This window comes from Pectinophora gossypiella, chromosome 1, assembly GCF_024362695.1.
Source record: "Pectinophora gossypiella chromosome 1, ilPecGoss1.1, whole genome shotgun sequence".
Lineage (NCBI taxonomy): Eukaryota > Metazoa > Arthropoda > Insecta > Lepidoptera > Gelechiidae > Pectinophora > Pectinophora gossypiella.
Genome location: NC_065404.1, coordinates 2,916,642 through 2,938,460, shown reverse-complemented (window position 1 = coordinate 2,938,460; position 21,819 = coordinate 2,916,642). Strand labels below are relative to the sequence as shown.

Genomic DNA, 21,819 nt, shown 5'->3' with positions numbered 1-21,819 from the left:
TACACGTGTTAATAACAAAGATATACAGTTAATTGAATTTATTACCTCACCAGACAAGATTTCTCTAAACACTGAGGTACAAGATAACAGATCGTTGGCCTCCGTGAACCATCATTTTCCCACGTATTATTTTCACTACTATTGTTGTTTCGCCGGTTATTTTCCTGCCAATATAAACAAACAGACTATCAGTATTAAATAGCTTATTATTTTGTAGATTATTCTGGGCGTGGACATCGTTTAAGTTATGCAACTTTTAGACATACATTGAATACGTTGTTTGAGGTTAACGCGGTTATTATCATAATTAAAACATATAATACCCTTGCCCTTAGACAAATTATGGATGCCCTTACACTTAAAATTTCATCAGTCATTCCGTGATCATGGCACTTGCAACAGTGTTGAAATATCGGAAGTTTCATATCCCTGATATTAACGCGGTAAGAACCTGGAAATACTACCTTTACACAGTCGACTAGGTGACAGTTACTACTGACTGACTAGGCTACTAGGTCCAAATTATGTTGTATTCAATGACGTGCCGTTCGAGGGAATTTTCCCAAAGGGGGAAAAGAAAAAAGGCACAAAAGATATTGTATAGTCTGTTCAAAAATGATCTTCATAAAAGGTAAACAAACCTGTTACTACAAAGAATGTTCGAATTTCACCTAAACTACGCAAAGTATTCTTCTAATAACATCAGTAGCACTCAATAGATGTATGATTTCTTAGCTCAATGTGAAATTAACATAAAATAGTTATTAAAAACACATTTTTTCATGTAAAAACAAAAATCAAACAAAACCTCACACAAAAAAGTTGACTTCATAAATTCTTGTTAATCTGTGGCTAGCTGTCAATTTGACGATTAGTGATGAGACATTTCATTCAGGTCAGGAAAACGAGTCAGTTCCATGAATAACTGAAGTGAGTGTACTGTACTTAATAAGCCGAAATGCGCAGAAAAAATGACTTTCAAAGTGAGTTAGTATAACCACAAAGAAACATACAATATATATTTTAATATTATCTTACAAAATATTCAAACAACCCAAGAGAGTCAGTTCATTTTGATAAAATAACTTGAGCTAAAATCAATTCAGCACTTCACTAATATGCAGTTTGACACAGATAAAAAATATCGGCAGCCATATTTGTTTACCTTTTATGAAGATCATTCTTGAACGGACTATAGTCTTTAGGCAGATAGGATCACATTACAAGAAAGAACAATTTGCAAAAAAGCAGCCAGTGTCGTTACATTCCCGCTATGGGAACATGTTCGGGAACGGCATATCACTAGTTATATCGTTTCAATTTTCTTCAAAAGGACTATTGTGTACAGATACATTTTACGTTACGGTAATACGCAGTGTAGTGGGTTACTTATAAACCGAATCGAAAGCTCATAATCAAAATATACTGAGCGAGTAGATCAAAGGCTACTTAAAGTTTGTTTATTTATAAACAAAGGTGGGCTATATTTCTTGCCTCATACAATATCAACTCTTATTGGGTAACCATTGCTTATCTGCGTTAATAAATTATGCTTTCTACTTTTATTTAATGTATTTTAGGTCGCAATGAATAGCGGTTGTTTATCGCAGGTTGAGGTTTTATGATTATCTTTAAACACGGTAATGATTTCAATACACCATGCTTTTAACGAATGGCGAATTACGTAAGTTTATAAATTATACTGCAATGAACGGTTATTCCATTTGTATATCATATTACAGCTATAAAAGAGACGTAAACCCTACGTACATAAGTACGCCCCACAGTCCCACGTGGGCACTTTCTCGGTTTTATTATTCTAAGGGGTCTAAAAAGGCTACACTGAAGTAATTCGTCAAAAAAGCAATATTACAGTTTGACATTTGCGCATATAAATGTAAGTGCGCAGAGTCAACAAAATGTCACATATCAATATTGCTTTTTAAGGTGAATTGGATTCAATGGGGAGTTTTTAGACCTCGGATCTGACATGTTAGGTGTTTAATTTTGTTGATCTCAAGTAGGATATAAGCTACTCTTTCTTTATCTAGTTTTTTTTGACGTGACTTATTGTAGATTTGCCGCAGATGGCATTAACTACTTGGCCGGATCCTTTATCTGGGATTAATCTACAGATTATCGGACAGGTAATCGTTGTGTAAATAGCTGTAGACTTAGGACGGTAAGTAAGTTATTTGTCCTTGAAGTATTGCTAGTTATGTCTGCGAAGAAGTTTAGGCTTGATATTGATCCGTACTCGGTTACATCGGGCTGGTAACCAGCGGCTGCCGGCGTCACGCGAGGAACAGTCCCGCTTTGAGGCCCCGTTTCAAATATAAAGCCCACGAACACGTATGAAAAATAATTATGGCCCCACTTAAAGATTTGCCGCCCACAACCCGTTTGTTATTTCATTAGCGTCGGTAAACAAGTTTGAAACCATGAAATTGTGTTACGTGGTTGCAAGACTTGATTTCATGTTAAGAACACGATAAGTAAATAAGTTGGATAAATTGTTTATAAGAACTCTGGCAAAGCACTCAATGTTGTTCAATTTATTCAATTTTAGTCCGTATTATAGTCGCTCTTTCATAGGTTAAGTTATTAATTTTAGAAGACTTTCCATGTTAATTAAATACTCATGAAGGCCCCATAGCTCTTGGCTCTCTACCTTGCCCCGATGCGGGCCTGCATTCCATTGCTCAGTGCTAAAACAGTGTGTGCAACATTTGGGAGTGCCAGTGGTTAATGTGCCCATATTGGTGATTAGTTAAATGTACTGTGCTATGTGAAACTCGTGTTTATATACTAATGGCCGTTATCAGAATGCCGAGGAAAAAAAAGCGAAAAGTAAGCCCTAGATTTGCCTTGTTTTACTTCACGTAACCGATGTATCGGTGCTAAGTAACTATTAAGTAATATGTGATATCAAGGTGTTATTAGGTACATCGATTATTTATTCTGTAGAGTTATGTTATTCGATTACTGATAAGTACTTAGGTTAATATTGATTTTGTCCATATGGTTCTTGGAGCTCAATGATCACAAGTGATAAGTTTAACCGTTGATATCCTTGATAAGCATGAATACGCCACTCAAATAAATTAATACTCTTAATAAACGATTTAGATTAAACTTGATTTGAGTATGTTAGTGTAGGCGACATCGGAGGAAGTGTTCGGAATTCTATGATCGTGAATTCCGGTCATTTGGCCAAATATGTACAAATAACTTAGTAATATTACATTGCCTGGATGCCAATAGGTAGATTATGGCATGCTCTATTGACTGCATTTGGTGTCAATCAGCCTGTAAGCGAATCTTGGATGTTGTAAAAGTGAGTAAAAACGATCATACTCAAAGACCATTATAGAATTCCGCCAAGTTAGTTACCCAGTTTGGTTTAATTAAGACTTTAATGTCGGTTCTAAGAAGGTTCGTTTATCTGCCAATTCTCGGATCTCCATTAGTAAATGTTGTACGATAGAGTTCAAGGCAACCACAGAAATATACTCAACAATAGCTTTAATGAGGTGGACTACCTAATTCGAATGGATGAGGTAGGTTGTAGGGTGAAACTAATTATAAGAGTTAGAGGTAAATAATAAGATTCGGGAGTTTCTTATTGTCATTGTTTCGGTAGCTCTCGAAAAGAATAGACAACATTATAGAAAATTCTGATGTAAGTAATTCAGTGTATGTGGAATATAAATAGTCTTCTTGTAATTTATTTCATTTAAATACTGTTTTAAAGTTATTATTTTACTCCGTAACCTACTTTAATAATTGAATTATTGAGGCCCCGATCAGCATTAGACTATTGTTAGTGAATAATTTGGTAAAACAAAGAGTAGGGTTTGACAGAATATTGCAGAAAAAAATAATGTGATTAAAACTGAAATTAATGATGTTATTTTAAACTGTGTTTGTGATTAACGGACTAGTAGACGATACGGCGCTGGCTGCATTGTTCTTAAACAGTGATAATAGTAAAACAGGGGGTTAAAAAGCCACATCAAAGCATTTCACCCAAAAAAAGCAATATTGCTATTTGGCATTTGTGTGCATTGCGCACTTATTTTTATATATATGCGCAAATGTCAAATTGCAATATTGCTTTTTTAGCTGAATTACTTCGATGTGGCCTTTTTCACCCCCGAGATATGAGCGACTGATGGCAGAAAACAAGAAAAATACTTCGCAACGGTATGTAATAATTCTTTATTGCGTTGGAATAATATAGTAGGAGTACAATAATAACAATACATCATGTTCACAGTAATAGGTATAATAGGCAAAATACAACTATTGGACGCACGACCGTGGCCCACCTCCGCACTAGGATCTTACTTGTACATACATACATACATAAACTCACGCCTATTTCCCACCGGGGTAAGCACTCTGCTTACTATAGAATTATATTTGCTTCGGTCCTGACACACTTCTCTTGCTTCCTCGACATTCATCAATCGCTTCATACACGCACGCCGGTTCAGAGTAGATCGTATTGAACCTTTTCTAAGGACATCTCCAATTTGTTCTGTGTAAATCTTTCTCGGATCGTACTTGTATATCCATATAAATCTTTTAGTAAGTAACTCTAATATTAGTTTATTTTAGAAGATGCATACGCGTGTCCCGAGCCAAAGGAGATCATTACAAAGCCCGAACCACACCCATGCACTCGCTGCAGTCAAAATAGGGTCAGTGGAACGCAGCCAATTTAACTCACAAACTAACTATTGTATTTCAGGAGGTTATTCGTCTTGAGCAATTTTTTACAAGCTACATATTCAAATTGCCATTAATTAGTTGAGAAACGATTTTTTGTAGTAAAAATATTATAACATAGCATCAAGCCTGTATCCCCGAAGGGGTAGGCGGAGATGTATGGTATACATACAGGGTGTTAGTGACATCGTAACGAAAACTTTGGGGGATGATTCAGACCATGATTCTAAGTTGATATCAAGTGGAATTTTCCGTCGCAAAAGTGAAATTGAAAATAATTTCAAAAAACTAAAAAAATCATGAATTTTGCGACGGAAAATTCCACCTGATATCAACTCAGAATCGTGGTCTGAATCATCCCCCTCAGTATTCGTTACGATGTCACTAACACCCTGTATATACCCACTGCTCGCTAGCTATGTTTAAGTCCCTTGTAATAGGGGGCGAGGCTATTGCCATTAATGGGACAAAAATCCTGGAAACCCCGTGATATTAATTATGTGTGTCCAAAAATGAATTCAAAGTCATAAGTTGAATTCCGTGGTATCGAGCCCGAACCGAGATTCGAACCCGTGAAACTACGATAGAAGTCACGCGTCCTTCGAACAGGGCTATTACGGATTCTACTAGCCCAAATTATTATTTTTTTGCGGCAGACTGCCTTAATCCTTGAATAAAACATAAGTGCTGGTCGATCACATCGTATGCAGAGGTTGAATGACCGAACTGGACTCTATATAGCAGAGCTTCTTTCAGCTTTATCGCATTTTAGGTATACTTAAGTAAGTACGTTTATCATGGCGTGGTGAACTTATGAGATAAGCCAAGTCCGTGAAAAGATACTAAAGTTTGGTCTCCTTAAAACACAAGTCTTATTCATCAAGTCATTAACCACCTGGCGTTTTATAGTTTACAAACATACAGTGAAAAGCCTGCCTTTGTAAATGCATGTTTCGTACATTCAGCAAACTATGATAAAGCTTCTTCTCCTATCTCGTGTGTGTTGTGAGGTCAATAATCGACCAGATCACCCGGGTCCCAGGGTTACTTTTCCGCCGCCTAAGGCCGCTTAATAGAGATTATAAATAATGTTTATCGTAAAATTGGCTTCAAAAATAGTTACTATTTCCTTGTGAAGTAAAACTTTCGATTGAAATAAGAGCAGAGAACACATAATTGAAATAAAAACTCGCTATAAGAGTCGTATAATGCATAGTTATTGTAGCTAATAAGCCATGACAAGAGACTGATATATTTATTGGGGAATTAGAACTAACGACTATAATGATTCATTTCTGACGTATATACCGCTTGAATAATTTCAGTCTTTTTGAAATTGGAAGCAAGAGTTATCCACGTTCCACCTCGCGACTTTCCTCCCGCTGATCAGGTTGTAAACGTTACTCCAAATAGCCTGCGACGTATGGCTGAAAAGATTCCAAATCCGGAGCGAACTGGATTTAAGGTCGAGAGTGGAATGCTCGTCGGAACAGAACGTCGTTCAGTAAAAATAGTCGCCATTTCCGCCTTGAAGAGATTAGGTTATTTTATCTATCAGTGACGGGTGACTCAGCAGTTTTGAAAGAAGACATCCATTCAATAGTAGAATTTTGTTGATATTGCATGATTGAGACGTTTGCTAGAGTTGCGTTGCGGAGGAAATACTTTAGTTAACAGAAACGTATTCTGCTAAGTTACTTCGCGTGGACAAGGGAATAACATTTTTGGACTCTGGATATCTTGGGACTGTGCTACGTCTTACATACCTACCTACATCCCTAACTAACGTCCAGATATACTCCCAAGACACCAGAAGTACCTACATATATATACCGCGTGGAGCATACTCGTTGAGATTGCTCAATATGTTATAACTTTTATGCAGAAACCAATTCACCAATCTTGTGCCTTTCTCTGATGCCTATTATTTTATATCTTGCAATTCTGACTAACAATTAGCAACATTTAAATTTTGAAATGGGACTTTACAGTTGGGAAACTAAATTGAGCATGAAATTTCTAGTACGCCGTTTCAAGTTATTATTAGAGCAAAAACTGTGTTTGATAAGTTTTCTCACGTTTTTATGGCTCGATGAATGAGTCAATTACGATAGCGGATTTAGTGGACAATATACTGAGTCAACATTCACCGTTTGCTCGATTTATGACTCATTTGGAGATATGTCTGTCTGGCTGCAATCAGCATGAAAGATGCCCTTTTAAGCGCTTATTACACTACCCTGTCCATCAGGTCCGATGCGTCAAAGTCGAGCTCGAGCATCAGCATCGGGCAGTGTAATACTTCACCGACGTAACGATTTCTTCATAATGTATATTTTATACCTACACCCGATACCTAAACCCGCGCTTTTGGCGCATCATAGGCGCGCTGGATTGGGTAGTGTAATAAGCCCTCTAGTTTGATGCTTTTGATTTGCAATATATTACACAGTGCTGTGTTTTAATGGACGTTATAACGAAATATAATAAAATATGTTATCTTAGTAAAATTGTTGAAATTCATTTTCTGTTTTATGGACGCATACATAGCTAGCCGGCAGTAGCTAATGTATAACTATCCTATCCTGCAAAAAATAACATTAATCTGATCAGGCGATCAGATCTTGTCGCGTCGAGCAGTTTTAAAACGTGAAAGTAGATAATTTTACTTGTTTAATATTGTTTTATATTAACTTCAAGCTCTGCTTAATATGTAACCGTAATTATTTAACACAAACTACACGCAAATACACTTTCTATACCTTTACTTTCTTATTCATCTTACGTGTCATATTTTTAAGTCTCAGTACTGATAGTATACTTTACTACTAATATTGATACTAGAATTAATTTGTTTTACATCAGTTTTCCGTGTTAAAATTAGATAACTTGTATTATTGGACAAGAATTAAAGGAAATCCGCAGAGGAGCCAAATCTCCGTCCGTAGTGCGGCTTTCTCCTTGACCCAGCACACGTTGCTTTGTCTCGTTGTTTTGTCAACTTCGTGCCAGTCGCATCGACAATTGTCTCGTGCACGCGATGACACAATGTTAAGGCGAGGGTGAGAAGACGATGACTTCTGTTTCTATATGTTTACTGAGAATTTATTTTCGTCAGCATCACATTTATAACGACATTATATACAATAATTTACATTCTAATTGAAAGAGCTGCAAGTTGTCAAAAGACAAACCAGTATGTCTATTGTCTATCACAGTGGTAGAGTTAACTTGGACGAATTAATAGGTTAATACTCTCCCAAAGAAAAAAGGTGGTTGGGTCGGTTTGGATTGGAGAAAAGAAGGTTGAGTACTCTGCCAAAGAAAGTAATACTGCCTACCTGAGTAGGTATAACGGAAGTGAGTTTATGGATGTATTTGCGTAGTTTTCGCTTAAGCATTTTGCCACGGAAATACGAAACGGCTCGAAAATGTTTTTATGATATTACATCAATGTCACCGATATGACATACATATAACATAAATAGCCTATATACGTCCCACTGCTGGGCACAGGCCTCCTCTCAATCAACCGGAGAGGGTATGGAGCATACTCCACCACGCTGCTCCAATGCGGGTTGGTGGAGTATTGTTGGTGGAGGTTGGTGGAGTTACCGATATGACATTCGACCTTTATTTTTCTTTATTTTTTTTTTAAACTTGAAAAATTAATAATCCATCAAGGATGAAAATAAAATGTCTCACTTGCTACTACAGTTCATACATTATATCAGAAGGGAACACAAAAATGGTTGCCAGTTCTCTTCTGACGAGTTACGGCTCTATCTATCGTAGGTAATAGTAATAATGCAGTCAGTAATTGGCATAATTATTCACAGGTTCGGATCTGATCGGAAAGTCAAGGAAAAACGAGGCAAAGAATTGTGATTCCCTTGTGAATTATTTAGCATAATGTACTCTTATGGCAATAGGCTCGCCACGTATTAAATGGGATTTGAACGTAGCTGGCGAGGCGTGGGTGTGTACATAATGTACTATACATACCTCTGCCTACCCCCTCGGGGATGGTCCGATGGCCTGCCCGATGACAGGCCCGATGCTATTTAATGCGTTATGTACTCGTATGTTTGAAGTGAGAGCAATGTGTAAATAGCGCGCGTAGATGTGAAATAGCGTGATTTGATTTAGAGAAAAGTTAGTAAATATTTAAAGTTTTCCAATTTGTTTAGTTTCATTAAGAAAGAATGCTCTCTCGGGGTTCGTCGTGAATGCAGACGAGACTTAGTGGTGACGTAACAGACTATACGTACGCCAGTGCTAAGCATAGATATAGATCCCATTTCATCGATCAGGGCGTCTGGTAAGAAGTGTATTCAAGAATTTATCATCGGCTAGCTAGTATACTTTTGGTAGTTGTTAATATAGCTTATCAATCTTTGGCATATGAAGCGGGTTCATGCATCTCCAGACGCTGAGATAAATAATCAGAATGTTCCATGCTGATGTATCATTACTTACGCGGAACTTTCCGATTTTATAACTACTAAAACGAGACTCGCACAGGACCGCAAAAGGATGGCGTGAAACAGAGGAGGTCTATACCCAGCAGGGTTCACCAATTTCGAGAGTTTTAACATATACCTAAATGTGGACAATAAAATCAAGATCATGTCTTCAACAATGTGCAATACTTTGATGCCACTTTCATAAACTTTTCACCGGACTTTCTTAGGATAAGAAAAAGTTACTTGTATCTGAAACAAATATTTAATATTTTTTCCAAGATATTTTTTTTTTATGCCAGTGAGAGTTTACTGAAACTGAGTGACATCCGAATCGAATCGCGTTCAGTCACCACTTCGCTGGTCATTGCGACTGCGATTGGACTGTCCACAGACTATAATTTGCACGGGCCAGTTAAGTTGAACGACATTGTGCCAATGACATGATGAATACACCATGTACCGGTAGTTTAATAATAGATTTGTTTCATTTATTATTGCTGAGTGGAAGAGGCCTATGTCCGACTGTCAACCGTAAAAAGTTGTAATGATGATGATGAAATAAGAGCAAAATTATCGCCAAACAGGGTGCCTGCCACTTATACATATTTTGTTCTAAAATAAATATACAGTGTAGTGTATACTGACAGATTCCCATCGTACAGAAATCGTGTTAAATTAGATAGAGCCAAGCAGTAGATTTATCGGTTTTCACCACATATTCTGGATGATATAATACACCCACCAGAGGAGCTCGGTGGCGCAGCGGTAAACGCGCTCGGTCTGCGATTGTTGAAGTTAAGCAACTTTCGCAAAGGCCGGTCATAGGATGGGTGACCACAAAAAAAAAAACAGTTTTCATCTCGAGCTTCTCCGAGCTTCGGAAGGCACGTTAAGCCGTTGGTCCCGGCTGCATTAGCAGTCGTTAATAACCACCAATCCGCACTGGGCCCGCGTGGTGGTTTAAGGCCCGATCTCCCTATCCATCCATAGGGAAGGCCCGTGCCCCAGCAGTGGGGACGTTAATGGGCTGGTGATGATAATACATTATCATCATCATCATCATCACCAGCCCATTAACGTAACGTAACTTAGGGTGTACCCTAAGGTTTCCTTTGTCTCAGACGTCTGGAACGTGATTAAATGGAACAGTTTAATTACCAATATTCACGATTGTAAAGGTTTCAAGGAGATTCATGAAAGTCGTTTGTTCGAAAGTATAGAATGTTAGACTCCTGCTAACTAGACTATGAAAACGTTAATTATAAATTGCCATGTTCGAAATGTTTGCTACTCGTAACTTCGCAACAATATTGATGATTAAAACGATTTGTATATTTAATTTTGTAGCTTGTTGTTGTTAGGAAATAATTAGTTAATTTAAAACATTTCAAATGGGAATTTAGTTATAGTTGCATACATTATAGTTGCATATTCACAAACACTCTGACTACACTACATATCAATATCTTATGTACCTATAGAATACAAAAAATAATTGACACTGAAATGAACAATTCCTCTAACATTTTACTCATGCATGTCCCCGACTTCACATGGCTCGCATAGCTGCGGTCAGGCCAAGGCCCGCGGAACATTTTAATTCGTTTAGGGGATGGACTGACATACATTCAATTATATAATTATACACTAGTTGCCACCAGTCTAGCGAGTTTTATAATAACTTGGGTGAAAATGATACACTAACGTTTTATAATTATGGTACCCAAGAGCGACGTGTGTCCCTAAGAGGTATTAATTTCAGTTTCCCCGACCGGTGCAGGTAAACAACGCTCTCTAATCGTTACAATTTTTAAATTAGTAGGTACCTACACAGGAATTTGTTTAGGACAAGCTTTCATGTTGTCATGTTTCATCCGGTTGATTAAGGAAAGGCCTGTGCCCAGCAGTGGGACATTATCTGCTAATCCATTAAAAAAACAACTCTTATAAGCTTCGTAACCAGTGGCGTTGGGGTTCGGATACTCTCAAACGCTATATAAATACCGAAAGTTTCTGCAAACTTCTCTTCTAATGTCTTTACTCAGCTCTTAAAAGTACATCGCTGTACGATATTGAATTTTGTCCAGTTTATTTTTCATTCGTCATCGTATTACGAAACCAGGTCTTTCCAAGGGTACGTCAGTAAATTGTGGTAATGTGGGAGGATCAACTCTAATCTACATATAAGATAAAGAGTCTTAATATAAGCTGCATGATAGGACGGAACTACTACAATACAATACAATACAAATACACTTTATTGCACCAAAATAAAAAGAAATAATTACAAAAAGTCTCTTAACTACTGCCTAAAATTAAAGAATAACCCGGACGAATCAAATAGGAATTTCGCTGTTATGCAACCCTTTTGACGTGTGCTGTTAATTTAATTATCTCGTATTATTATTATCCAAATGTAACATTTTGAGACAGCCTAAAATTGACTTGAGCTCTATTAATTTTATGCCTTTTCGGTGGATAATAAAATGACAGGTATAACTTAAAATTAGGGTGGGTACGGGAATTAGCACCAATAAATAATCTTTTTAATTCGTAGGTATAATAAGAGGAATCGAATTTGGTTTTACATCTGGATACTGCTTAGTCGTTATGAAGTAAAACGTAAAATCAATACGATAGTTCTAGCAACTTTGTTGTATAGTGTGGATACATTTGTAAGATAAATTCACATACCTTTGAGAAAACCGTTTGGAAGTTACGTTAAAGGGAAGCTATTAATCTAGAACGAAAGCCTACACTAAACGCGGACGGAGCGATAAAGTAATATTATGTACTACAGAGGTTTCTTAGTTGAAAGTATATTGGCTGTCAATCCCCAATTTGTTTTGGATTTGATCCCAATTATCATCAACATTGATGGCCTCCTCTTCACCAACATTTGAATGTATCACGTATATTCAAATTCTGTTCCAATTTCTTTAATTTTCTGCCTGCTTGCTGTCTCCCGATCTAACGAGAATTGTTTCATGAGCTTATTTCTGAGTGAAAAAGCTTCCTTTTGCTCAATCTTCTCTGCAGGTGTACAGAAGCGCGGAGATATGAAATATCTAGGTCACAACCATTGGCTTATTCCGCATGTTAGCATTTAGCTCTCAAAACCGTCCGATTCCGTAATAAAGTTGCTAAACAAAACCGGTTATTTGTTTACGTTTTAAACTCGTATCGTGGATAAAAACATACATTAAATCACGCCTATTTCCCACCGGGGTTAGCAGAAACTATGGAGTTACATTTGCATCGATCCTTGCTTCCTCTACATTCATCAATCGTTTCATACACTCACGCCGGTTCGGAGTGTCGAAACCTTTTTCTAAGACATCCACAATTTAGACAGATACATGTATAAGACGGGTTATACATGTATCTTTTCTATCTATCTACCGTATAACGGGGTATAAGGTATGTTAAATAATGTTGACAATACGAATGGCGTGTTGGATTTTTTCCAGTGACGTCATTTTTGCGTGGTCTGGGTGCGTCCGCTGAAGGTTAGCTCTCCTACTATGACGTAATATTGAGTTGGAGCTACCCTTTACATTTTAATAAGTTTATTTTTGAATACATTAAATAATACTGCGGAGTTTCAAGACTAACATATCATCATTTTCGTTTATTTTTGATAAGTATACAGGTTTATAAAATCTTAGGAACGACAATAAACTAGTCAATATTAATATTATTACAATAAAAGCTTTTTCAGACAACATATACTAATTTACCAGAACCATAAAATACTAAAGGGACTTAAGCATAGCTAGCGAGGAGTGGGTGGGTGTATATACTATACAACTCTGCCTACCCCTTTGGAGATACAGGCTTAATGCTATGTTACATTATCAGAACCATCTAAGTCCTGTAAGATCTAATGTAAGTTCTCCTACAACATTCTCCTCAACAGTCTTTTAACATAAAAATAAACTATATTGCACACACAGGAAAAACAAGATACAGAATCAAAAGAAAAATGAACAGTAAAATAGGCGGCCATATTGCTAAGTAGCAATATCTCCCAAACATTTGGATAGAGGCGATATTTAATATTAAGTTTATGACAGAGCGGGCTAGGGCAGCGTAGGATTACTTGTACATTACATTCCCTGTTGGGGTAGGCAGATACCATACCACGGAATTCCACTTACTACGATCCTGACACAACACTTTTGCCATACACACTCCAAAGATTGTTTTTTTGTTTCGACGTTACGTAGAAAGTGGCTCATTTGACTTGGTTGTCAAGTAGTAGTTATACGGAATAAACATTAATATGTATCCCACTTAAATACGAAAATGTTTTAGCCACCTACGACATATCTGGTTTGCCAGGAGCCCGCTGGTTGTCCTATCATGATGAATCACTTAGCAAGTCTTAATTCTATTAATCAACTAGTTACTTCTGTTACGTAAAAATCCCCGCTACCACCACTAATAGAATATCGTTAATTCTTATAACGTGCAGATTACACAGATTATCAGGCTATCATCCACTAAAGCCGTTAAGCACTTCGCTCCACTTATAAAGAGGGCGTGACCTTACACTGATCCAGATTCTAGATTCTTCTACGGAATATCTCCGTAGTAGATGTTTGTCGGCTTCGGCTATTCATTGAAAACTTTCATTTTATCCAGAGCTGCGGCTTGAATAATGGCCGCATGTAGAGTATCTGAAAGCTTAATGCTTTTGTACGTAGTATTGTTGTGTTTTAAGTAAAAACTTCATCATTGACTCATAATATTACTAACAATCTTACAGTTGTAATTTGAGCTATTCTTTACACAGAAGCGCTTTGTTATGCTCGGTTTTAATGAAACCGCAGTCTTTTTTATGTTCATTCTGAAATGGATCTTGCAGAGCCCAACCAACTCTTTATATAAAATGTGACGATAGTGTGCCGCGCCCTACTGCTGATATGTTACAGAATGTAGAGGTTATTTTGTTACGCATACATATTTGTTATTATGACGAGAAAGTAACAAAAATGTGTACTTGAAATAAGTGCATGAAATAAGTTACAGCAGAAAAATATAGAACTTTCCGGGGCAGATTTTCAGTTGTCTCTTGGAGGCATGAAATTCTAAAATTTCCGATTTCTAAATTAGGCTCTGAAACAAACATAATAATATAACATGTTAAACCACGTGATATCAAACATGAATTCGAACTCAAAATCGAATTCAGTAGTTTAGAGCTCGAACTGGGATTCGGTCCCATAACACAATGATGTAAGTCGCGCGTTCTCCTAACAGAGCTATCACGGATTCCTCCTCTATCCTCAAACGTTTCTACTTATCACCCTAACTCTTATGTTTCCCCGTGTTTCAGGATCAGGAACACCTGAAGCCGCCTATAGTGGGGGGGCTGGCGAACGCGGAGCTGTACTGCCTGGCGCTCGCCAACATGTACTCGGACCCCAACTACCACAGCCTCAACCATTGGAACATCCTGCAGACGCTGGCGAGGAAGGGCGTGCACGTTCCCGACCCGCCCGACTGCGCGCTCACAGAGACAGTGCTTATTCAGACCAATCCGCTTAAAATGGTAACATTTCCTTTTTGTTATCATCATCTTCCCTCGGCCGGAGTGTTCCAGTGGGCACAACCCTGCACATTCATCCTTCCTCTTCCTTTTTCATGCTCCGTTAATTATTTACGACAGGATACTTGTGCATTTCCTCGACGTTTATGCCAAACTATTTAAGACACATGGGTAACCTCAGCACAACCGGTAGGACCGAAATATGCACAAAACGATCATGACGCAAAGATCGTATAATAAAGTTTTCCACATCATTCATTGCTTATTTCGAATCGCGTAACCACAACTAGGGCTTCTAGTCAGAAATGTCATGGTGTTCATAAATGTTACGGCTGCTTCATACGCCGACATGATTTAACAGGCAAAATGTGGACTCGTGTAATTTAGTGCTGACGCATATCTCTTTTGTTTCTATGATCTGTGTTTATTGGATTTGGTTTCATTGGGTAATTGGTTGTTTGTAAACTTGCAGGGTGCGCACATGTCCGTGATGGAGGCGCTGATGATCCTTTACGCGCGCGAGGTGGTGACGTTAGACCGCGTGTCGGCCGCCGCGCAGAGGTTTGGCACGGGCGCGCCGGTGGTGGGCGGCTCCAGCGTGCCGCACGAAGACGGGCTGCTCGGATGGATCAACGCCGCCTGCACCGCGCTGAATAAGGCTGAGGTAATGTCTATATTACATATCTACAGCGGCGGCCCTAGGGTAAAAAAAAACGACCAAGACTGGTTTACCCTGGGCGCAAACTAACTTCATCGGGTTTGATTGTTCATACCGGGTGCCCGAAAACAACATTTTTTTATTTTAAGGGGCTGAGGGGTGGGTGCCACTTTGAGGTCTCGCACCACCTAAATATTTTGCTGGAACCTAAATAATATGTAAGAACATGATTATCACCAAAGTTGTCAATGTAAGGTAAGGTCTTAACCCCAAAGTCCTCTAAAAATCCACAGCGCGGACTGTTTAACTATTGCATCTGGAAATCTGGACCGCAGGAGGTTAAGTTTGGTTCACGGAGAAATTGTATGGAACTTGGTAATAATGCTTTGATAGCAATACTGTTGGATAATGTGTCTTAAGAGTCTTTGTCAGCACCATCTAAGGTTGTTATTGACTACTGACTGTTATTCCAAAACGAGCCATTCAAGATAAGCTTGAAATAGATTGACATCTTTCGATCTGCATTTAGCATTTGACCACAGTCAGTCTTTTAGGGCTGTTTAAGTCATTGTGTTTAGTTGCATCTTTCACTTCCTCTACCAGCTTGTTGTCAATTTCACGAGAATTCGCCTACGCTTCCTTCAGTTTGCTTTGCTTAAATGTCAATAAATAGTTAAACTTCTTCCGTCTGAGTTACGAGATGGACGAGCAGCCTCACAACCCTTGTGAACATAAGCTTACGACTATATCCCAATTAGGGTAGACAAAGGTACATCCAGCGCAAGATGAACTAAGTACCCACCTCATAGAACTTTCTGACCAACATGATAGGTAAGCCGTATCACCGTCTTAGTGAAAACTGCAGATTGACGTTTGTTTGTATACTCTTTATTGCTTTAAAATATAAAAGAAATTTACATATGATTTATCGTTACATAAAGCATAGGCGAGCTTATCCCTAATTGGGATTTCTTCCAGCTAACCTTGGATAGCCTGAAAGAAACTCTGACGACATCTCCCGCTTAAGACAAATTAATAACCCTTATGTCAAGATTATTATTGGATTTAAGAGCCGTCGAGATTCCAAGTTGTATTGTATACATTCCAGGAAGACACGTCACTCCACGTGCCAATGGTGAAGAGCCTCCAGGAGCTGTGCGACGGCACGGCACTGGCGGCGCTGATCTCGTTCTACTGCCCAGACGCGCTGCCGCGGAGCTCGGTGCGCGTCGGCCGCATGGCCTCCATACAAGACTGCCTCCACAACCTCATGCTGGTGCACGACTTCTGCCAGAACTGCCTGCCGCACAACGTGTTCCATATGATGCCTGAAGATGTTACTTATATGCGAGGGTGAGTTGTATACTGGGTACAGTCACGAGCAATATTATGTACCCACTTTAGAACCCAGTCGCACTATCATATTTGACATTTAATGAGACTTACGGTTTAATTTGTCAAAAAAGTTAATGTGAGATGGTTTCAAAGTATATACATATTAGTACTCATGACCGTACAAACACACCCCGGGCACTCTATATAAAGATCTTATTCATTCCGTGTGCTGCCAGACCGAGAGAGAGAGACAGTCCGTGCTCTCTTCCCCCTTCGCGGCTTATGTATATATTTTCTAAATCTAAATGTTTACTTAAGTAGATCGTACTAAAACTTTTCTAAGGATATCCCCATGTAGTAATTTTCAAGTAGATCAAAACAAAACCACGCCATGGAAACTTTCAGTTTTTTAATTATGCACAATTGGCCTCAACCCGAGGCCTGGTAAAGGCCAAAAGTTGAATAATGTCGTAGTCATTAAAACAGCCGCAAAATATGCAGCCTGCCCTTCAGTAACCACAACTTTACCTAACTTTACCAGCTGTCTCCAAAGCTGCCCTGCCCGATCAAATGAGCGCATGATTGGGTTGCGTAACTATTGTTTCACTTCTATGGTTACGATTTACGATTCAGTATCCAAGGTTAAATGTTGAACTGTGTCTTGCTACAAAAAAGATGTTCATTCAATTGTTATTTCGTAATAAATTGAACAGCTGTAAACAACAAGTAGAATAGTTTGCCAAATCTTGTCTAGGTAGATAGGTATTTGTGCTAAATTGATGTTAGTTTTGTTAGTAAAACAGAACATCGTTAATTAGATGTTTTAGGTCATACAATTTTAATACAATATCCAAATTAACATATACATATTTTCACCAATTTCCAGGTCAATGCGACAGAATTTAATAGCAATGTTGGCGGATTTATTCAATATGCTCGAAGTACACCCGGTCAAATCCGTGAAACACCCAGGAAGTGGTGAGTACCTCCAAATTGTATACCTCCCTAACATACCAGAGTAATATCCCTGCATGCTAGACCTAATGGGAGTATGTGGTCATAATATCAATGATTCAGCCTGCTAATTTATAATTAAAACGAAAAAGGAGGCGGACAAATAACGCTTCTTAAATTTGTAAAATTAAAAAAATATGTTTATGAAATAATAAAATAGTAGGCGGGGTTAATGGGCTATTAGACAAAATTAACGAAAGCAGTATTTTATTTACGCTATTTATTTTTAATAATTGAACAATAAAATATGTAAAATACACTTTTATCTGACGTTTTATGATATTTTTAATTATTAAGATTAGAATGTGCGTGAGGTAAGTGTGACTTGAATCTGAGGTACCGAATGATCGCTTTGCAAAGATTACGCCGTCAAATGTTGTCACCCTGTCTTGCTTTAGCAAAGAGTCTTGCGCCGACATACGAAACATTAATAAACACTCGCTTTGATGAAATTGCACATACTATTGTCAACGTCTCAAGCTGCTTACGAATCAGCTGAGATATTCCATCCTGCTATCTCTATGGCACGTTTGAAAGGCTCACATTACGTGTCGTACTCGAGTGTTCATAATCGCTTTGAACTTGTATCGTCTTTACTGGAACATTACGGGTTATGTCGAGCGCCAATTGTTGGGAAGTCCGAGTGATTTGCTCGTTTTGGGGATCCGCACTTGTATTGTCCAAACTTATTTAATTTTGTTTACAACGAGAAATGTGCGGCTGACGTAGAAATGAAGTTATTAAAATTTGTTTACGCTCTACTTGAGGCGTCAAGAAAAACACGTAAAAGTTCTATAGAAAAAAACGCGTCGAAAATGTTTTCATAAACTTCTGTCGCGTAATTTATGGCCGGGATGCGAAAACCATATATATTATGAAAATCCCGAGCGTGTGAGAAATGTCGTGGACATAGATAGACATATCGGCCTTCTGGCGGCGCGGTAAGTGAGGCAGGGTGAGGCGTGGCTGAGCGCGTGAGTGGTGTTGGCAGCTGCGGCGCAGTGCAACGCGCACGGCGTGCGGCACACGCGCGGCCTGCCGCCGCCGCCGCCCGCGCCCATCCCCGACCTGCGCGCCGGCGCCGCGCCCTCGCCGCACCACCCGCAGCCCTTCGCAGGTAACCGCGACGCCGCGCGCCCGCCACACGGACTTTGGAAATCTTTACTACGTTCCCAATGGGTTGTAAAAGGATATCGGTGTCTCAGCAAAATTCCATTGGTGCAGATACAGTGCGTCTACTATAACGTATAAAGACGTATCAAGCCATTGTTTCAGCCAGTGATTGCTTATATTAGAGCACGGACAGTATGTCTGTCTCAGTCTTTCAAAATATTATATGTTCTATTCGTAGCTACTTCCAATTATTAAATAGTAAATACTAAACTTCAGCCATCTGAGATTTAATTTGTAGGTGATAGAACACACTGTATTAATAGTGTGTTTCGAAGTGTATAAAGGTAAAAATATATAAAACTTATAAGTAAGATGTTTCTAGTTTGCTCCGTTTAATATATTTGACGCGACTGGTATTTAATATTATGCACTGTGTTTTATTGTTTGTGAGTTTTGATGCCAACTTGAATGTGCATTTAGACATGGTCATATACCAATGATCAATTTGTTGTTTTATAATCGTTTTATATGGATATACCACATAAGGTAACTGGTGAATCACCGCTCAGAAGACAGGTATAAGATTTCCATCGTCCCTGTATCGCCTTATTTGTGTGATGTGTGTGTGTGTGTCATTCACTGTTTGTGGTCACGTCATGTATGAACAAATTCTTTTGTACAAGTATCGTTATTGCGGGTCTAAGAAAGCCACATTGAAGCAGTTCATCGAAAAAGCAATAGCGCATTGAGTTTGTTAACATGGCGCACTTGCTTATGCCCAAATGTCAAATTACTTTTTTAGATGAATAGGGTATTTGACCGTAGAAATAGAAGCCCGTCTAAGATGATCAAAAATCAATCTCATTTTACTCTTCGGCTTTTATTTACCTATGCATTAAGTAAGAATGAGTACGACGTTTGACAGTGTTTGTTAACGACGTCACAGAACAGTATTTCCATACAAACTCCAAAGAAAACTTTCGTTTTGACGTTTCGAAAAAGTATCTTATTTGACTAGGTTGTCAAAGTAGCCTATTCTATCAATGTGGCCTTTTTGACCTTCTGTTTCATGTTCTTTGTGTGGGTTTCTTTCTGACTTGTGTTCATGGATAGTGTGTGTTCAGAATGTGTACACTAGGCATGTGTGTTATGGCGTAATTGAATTTAGTTTTCCATCATTTCATAGGACCGAGAAGTAAGTGTATCTTTTTCGGCTGTGTTTGCATATTTTCATGTTATACATTTGCTTTATGTTATCTAACCAATGCAGTTACGGTTATTGGTCTTGATAAGCTTCTCGGGTTTGGTTTAACGCTTTTGCATGCAATTTCGGTTCGTTGTTTTACACTTTTTAAATAAACTTTGGAGTCTATGACGTTATGTCCTCAGGGCTCCCATAGTGTGATGATGCTGTAGCACCGTAGATAGTAGAGCTTCATTAGTTAAATATTCATTGTTTGAATTGTTAGATCTGATAGTACGCTTTTAGATAAATGTTGTAGGTTTCGGTAAATATTATGTAGTTTTTATTTTATGTAACCAAGCTTTTGTTCTATAGATTTTTATTAGTCATATTCTCTCTACGAATCAATTCTCATTTCGTTCGAAATTCAAAAAATCGTCTAATAACAACAGATTTGAATTTCTAGTAAGATACTTTTCTCTCTTTTATTAATTTCTTACACTTTCAATATATTTTATTGAACGTTACAGTAGCTTTTGAGTCAAAAACATAATTCATATACGTAGGTAAACGTAGGCCGTGTCATCAGGTAAGTTTATAAAGCTGGGTTCACATATGTATCACTGTCTTCTGACCCAATCACTGTATTTGTAACACAGACGCGTATCGTGATCCCTTTTTCTTCTGATTGTTTCGACGGCATTCAGTTTTTTTGAGCCTATCTATAGTTCATACTAGAAAAATGCACCATGATACGCTACTGTTACGATACAATACTATGTCAGGATTTACTACAGAGCTATACATATGTGGAGCCAGGTAAATAAGAAAGGTGTTGGCTAAAACGCTAAGTTGTTGTGAACATTTGTAGTCCCGCGGTCGCCGTCGGCGTGCGCGATGCGGCCGCGCGTGGCGGGCGGGCGCTCCGCGTGCTCCACGCCCGAGCGCCGCAGCTGCTCCCCGCAGCGAGAGGAGTTCGTGGTGCATCGCGGCCGGGGCGTGCCCACGCTGTCCTCTGTCGCCAGGCGGGACGATGACAACGGTAAGGGGCTTTTCCATTATAACTGCGGGCCTAGCACTAGTAGAGCGAGTAAATGTCAAAGCGCGAGTTGTCAAATTTGACAGACGAGTTAAGGTTCCCCGTTCACGCATCGACTTTCTCGCGACTTGAATATGAATAAGAAAAGCGTGTCACACAAATGACGTTAAAAACTATTACTCATTTCTAATGAAAATAGGTGTCTGTTTTTTCTTTTTCTTGGCTTTCCTATACGCAATATACAATAATAAGACATTTCTTTTGGAATGCGACTTCTTGAAAAAATCGTAAGTACCTTATTTTGTCTTGAGTCGCGTCACGTCGCGCTTACATAGCGTGCTACACCTGCTGTTGATCATTTTATACATATCGTCGACTTACAGTTGGAACCTCGTAAAGGTCTTTTTAAACAAAACTTCGCAATAGACACGCTATTTGAGGTATAGGTATTTGCAATCTCAAATTTCACACCAGAATATGATTTCTCAAAAATGCGTTTACAAAGTTTTCACTATAATAAGACGACGATATAGGGAATCCCGAGGGTTTACGGCCTACAATGGGTGGTATTTAATGCAGCTGCATATGCTCTTCATGGATAATCTCAGCTGTCAAATGTGACCTATTAAATTGACACTACTTTAATTACAGACCCAAATTATATAGTATATTGTATAAAATTTATTGTATAAAATCCACGATATAGTCGTAAGACTGAAAATT

At 38.5% G+C, this 21,819-nt stretch overlaps 1 protein-coding gene across 9 annotated transcripts in view; it reads left to right on the top strand.

The window, feature by feature from the left end:
• The window catches only part of LOC126378995 (patronin-like), a 63,746-nt gene that overhangs the window by 22,769 nt on the left and 19,158 nt on the right, over window positions 1-21,819 (top strand). For 8 of the 9 annotated variants that reach the window (XM_050027824.1, XM_050027981.1, XM_050027905.1 and 5 more), the window contains exons 3-7: window positions 14,542-14,757; window positions 15,227-15,418; window positions 16,521-16,765; window positions 17,634-17,725; window positions 20,929-21,099. In XM_050027824.1, coding sequence (XP_049883781.1) covers window positions 14,542-14,757; window positions 15,227-15,418; window positions 16,521-16,765; window positions 17,634-17,725; window positions 20,929-21,099 — 916 coding nt within the window. The remainder of the gene's footprint in view (window positions 1-14,541; window positions 14,758-15,226; window positions 15,419-16,520; window positions 16,766-17,633; window positions 17,726-20,928; window positions 21,100-21,819) is intronic. The other variant, XM_050028181.1, reaches the window with a different exon arrangement.